The following is a 2,375-nucleotide window of genomic DNA, read 5'->3' as shown; positions in this document are numbered from 1 at the left end:
CACGGCAAAACCTTTTGTACCAATGAAGATTGTTCAATTTCGACACGTTGAGCAACACTACCTCTGTACCGGCGAAGGCTGCACGAATTTCGACAGGTTGCTCAGTAGATATTCGATAGTCGATGAATGCTTCCGTGAAATGTTCTGCCTCTCTCCTCCTCCATTCACCATGGCTAAAAGGGAGCGCATTCAAAACCCCTCTCTCCCTCCCTGTCTTCTCCTATAAATTCAGCCTCGACCTCCTTTCACTCCTCTCTCACGTTCACTCCTTCCTCTCTTTCCCCGACCCACCTCTTTTCTCTCTCTGCATCTACCTCTCTAAAGAATGCCCTCCAGTCTTATTTCAATTCCCGCCGACTCCGACGCTACGGCCAAGATGAAAATTGCGGCGTCCCAGCCAGGCACTTGCGCTGTGGACTCGAGCTTCCTGTATGCTTTCACCCATGCAGAAGAGAAGAACGAGGGCGAGCAAGGCGCCGTCTACGTCAACCCGATCCTGAAATGCTCCACCTCGTGCCTTAGCAACCGGAGCCTCAAGATGTGCATCGAGTCACTTGGAAATGAGACTGGCAGCGATGTTGGTGACAGCAAAGCCCTGCTCCCCTCGCCTGGAGGAGTTAGCGGCAACCATCACACGGCAATTCGGATGGCAAGGAAGAGGCTGAGCAGGAGCGGCTCATTCCCGCCGCCACTGACGTCGGCTGGCAGCTCCATGGGTGTCCAGATGAGGTCCCGCCGGGAGGGGGGAAGGCTAGTGGTGGAGGCAGTGGCAGTGTCGTCCCACCGCAGCTTCTTCCACGTGGACCGGACCCACGGCCACGTCCGGCTTCGCTTCATGGAGGAGAGCGATGCCCCCAAAACCATCTTGTGATAGAATGGGGGAAGAGTCTCAGCTTTTGGGTCACTGGAAATGCATGGTTTTTATTATTTCATCATGCAATGACGGTAGGAGCAGATATGTAACATGGCCAGATCTCAGTAGATCTTTGAGAGATCGTGTAAGGATCGGCATTTAATTTAGGAAGTCACCTTTCATTTTGTCCTTTTGCCAACAAAAGATCGTGGCTCAAATCTAGTTTTATCCACTGTTATTCGCATTGCTAGTTGGCTTGCTTGCTCACTCTTAAGTAGGTTGTCAACCCAAAGGATTTGGCCAAATCTAAGATCAGGTGTGTGGGATCAAGAAGAGCTTCTCCTAGTCCCTACATTAATGTTTTGTCTTAACTATATTGGAAGGCTAATTTGATTTAATGTTCGACCCATAGGACCATGAGATAGCGACCCAGCATGAGTTGACAAAAAAAAGAAAAGAAAAGAATGATGTTACAAGATAAGTGTACAGTGGTGCATATAGTAATTAGGGTTTGGAAGTTTTTCTTTATAAAATATGCTTCACAATTGCATTTGACCCTTGTTAACATGACAAAAAGGTCAAATCAAACCAGACCTCGCAAAGTAAAATTGCTCTCCTTCAGGTTCATTTGATCTTCTTCAAAGTAATTTGATGCCTATAAAATTTAAAGTTAGTCTCAAGGCATTATGAAATATATGAACAAGCTGTGGATGTCCAAGAGTCCTCTGGAATGAATTCTCAGCAACATGATAATCTCTATGGTTTTAACTGATTATCTTCTATTCATCTTTGTGAAAAACGCTAGACACAGCTCCAAGGCGATAGGGAAAGATGTATATTGGTCACCCTTCACCCTGTTCAATTTATTTCTCTCAATTTGGATGCCATAAAGCGGATGAGATGCTGCTTTGCACATTGGGTAAAAATGCAAATCTATAGTTGCAAAAGGGAGAATAAGCCCTCTATTGTATAATGCATAATTTTTAGGCTGATAAAGGGATGCAATGGTTAATTTTCTAAAAGAATGATACTGATGGTACTAGCCATGAAGTTTCGTTGTTTAATATAATAAACAATCCATTAATTAATCAAATGAATGATTTAATGAAGATATAGTAGATGTTAATCAACTTAAGGGCTTCTTTGTTAATAGTTAAAAATAAGCAAAAAAAAAATACTTTTTCTCAAAAATTTAAAGTATTAAAGTCCCAGAAAATGTGATAAATTTATATGTAGATTAGGGAGTCAATTATTAAGTATTATGAAAGTTGCTAGAGTTCTGCATTTAAAAAAAATCAAAGTGCGTGAATCTGCTATTTTGGAAATGTAGTGTTGGAATTCATTTATTAAACTTTAGATGTAACGGCCCGGGTCCCACTGTATAATATTGTCCGCTTTGGACATTGAGTCCTCACGGCTTTAAAACGTGTTATACAGATTAAAGGGATCCAAGTCTTTATAAACTAGCCTAGGACTCTCCCCCTAAGCGATGTGGGATGGGAGATATGCCCTTAGCCTCACC

At 42.9% G+C, this 2,375-nt stretch overlaps 1 protein-coding gene across 1 annotated transcript; it reads left to right on the top strand.

The window, feature by feature from the left end:
- The first annotated feature begins 325 nt into the window (after window positions 1-325).
- LOC104416544 (protein FANTASTIC FOUR 2-like) lies at window positions 326-871 on the top strand. Its single transcript, XM_010027920.1, has one exon. It carries the CDS (start codon window positions 326-328, stop codon window positions 869-871), a length of 546 nt encoding a protein of 181 aa, XP_010026222.1.
- Window positions 872-2,375: the final 1,504 nt, after the last annotated feature.

This window comes from Eucalyptus grandis, chromosome 8 (assembly GCF_016545825.1).
Source record: "Eucalyptus grandis isolate ANBG69807.140 chromosome 8, ASM1654582v1, whole genome shotgun sequence".
In the NCBI taxonomy this organism is placed as follows: domain Eukaryota; kingdom Viridiplantae; phylum Streptophyta; class Magnoliopsida; order Myrtales; family Myrtaceae; genus Eucalyptus; species Eucalyptus grandis.
Note: the sequence above shows the minus strand (reverse complement) of the source record. Positions and strands in the feature narration are given on the sequence as shown.

What these genes read in the sequence shown, in the direction of transcription:
- LOC104416544 (XM_010027920.1), top strand. Translation starts at nt 326, where the DNA reads ATGCCCTCCAGTCTTATTTCAATTCCCGCCGACTCCGACGCTACGGCC.